The sequence below is a fragment of the Frankliniella occidentalis genome, unplaced genomic scaffold (assembly GCF_000697945.3).
Source record: "Frankliniella occidentalis isolate FOCC.00 unplaced genomic scaffold, Focc_3.1 Scaffold34, whole genome shotgun sequence".
Classification (NCBI taxonomy): Eukaryota; Metazoa; Arthropoda; class Insecta; order Thysanoptera; family Thripidae; genus Frankliniella; species Frankliniella occidentalis.
In genome coordinates, this window is record NW_026267164.1 from 96,251 (window position 1) to 97,075 (window position 825).

The 825-nt window shown below is 57.1% G+C and overlaps 1 protein-coding gene across 1 annotated transcript in view; it reads right to left on the reverse strand.

Moving 5' to 3' along the window:
- LOC113201956 (uncharacterized) overlaps positions 1 to 593 on the reverse strand; it is a 2,276-nt gene extending 1,683 nt beyond the window's left edge. The window contains exon 1 of the mRNA XM_026415969.2: positions 361 to 593. Coding sequence (XP_026271754.1) covers positions 361 to 556 — 196 coding nt within the window. The 5' untranslated portion in view covers positions 557 to 593. The remainder of the gene's footprint in view (positions 1 to 360) is intronic.
- Positions 594 to 825: the final 232 nt, after the last annotated feature.

The window sequence follows — 825 nt, forward strand, 5'->3', positions numbered from 1 at the left end:
AGATTGCATTGGTATCGGGTGCTCAGTTGAACGATGGTGTTTTCGCTCGGCGGGTCCGCATGCCGTATGTTTTCATCACTCTCGTCTTTCTCTTTTGCTCTTGCTCTCTCCCTCCCCCCTCCCTCCCGGGCCCGGCTCGCATGAGCGATGCGGTCGGAGACTTGCCCAGTGTGGCGGGGCGTAGTGCGGAAGCACAACGCAGCACCGTCAGCCGTTACACACTCGCCTTCTCTGCCTTGGCCTGGCATATTTTTCTGTACTACAAACGATGCTACGCCCCACTGCCTTGACTGGACAAGTTGAGAAGTGGCGAGACACTGACTGACGCTTTTCGAACCGGTTCACGGATAACTGGCCTACCTGTGTTGGGAAACCGGGACCGGGAAGCGCCGTGTTGGGCTTTCTGAGGGAGGTCAAACTGCGTCTTGAGGTCGAAGAGCGGTGCTATACGGAGAGGAGCTGCCGCTGCTAGGCTCGCTACTTCTGCTTCTGGCCCTTGGCCCTTCTGCTCTGCTTCTGGCTGACTGACTGCCTGTCCCTTCTCGCACCGGCACATCGCACAGGGGCGTGGCGCGCCGGCGCGCCGCTGCTGCTGCTGCTGCCTACCGGACGAATCGAAACGATCACGTCACGTTCCCTGCGACCTGCGATCGCGGCCGGGGAGACCTTAGCCCGCCACATACTTCTAGTTTACTTCAAGAATGCGTTAGGGACCGTAAGTACTTCACTAAAATAGCGAAGCCAAGAACACAATACATTTAGGTACTAGGCGGCATGCACAAATTACGTACTATAATCGTTTTTTGGAGGAAGACTCAACCCCCC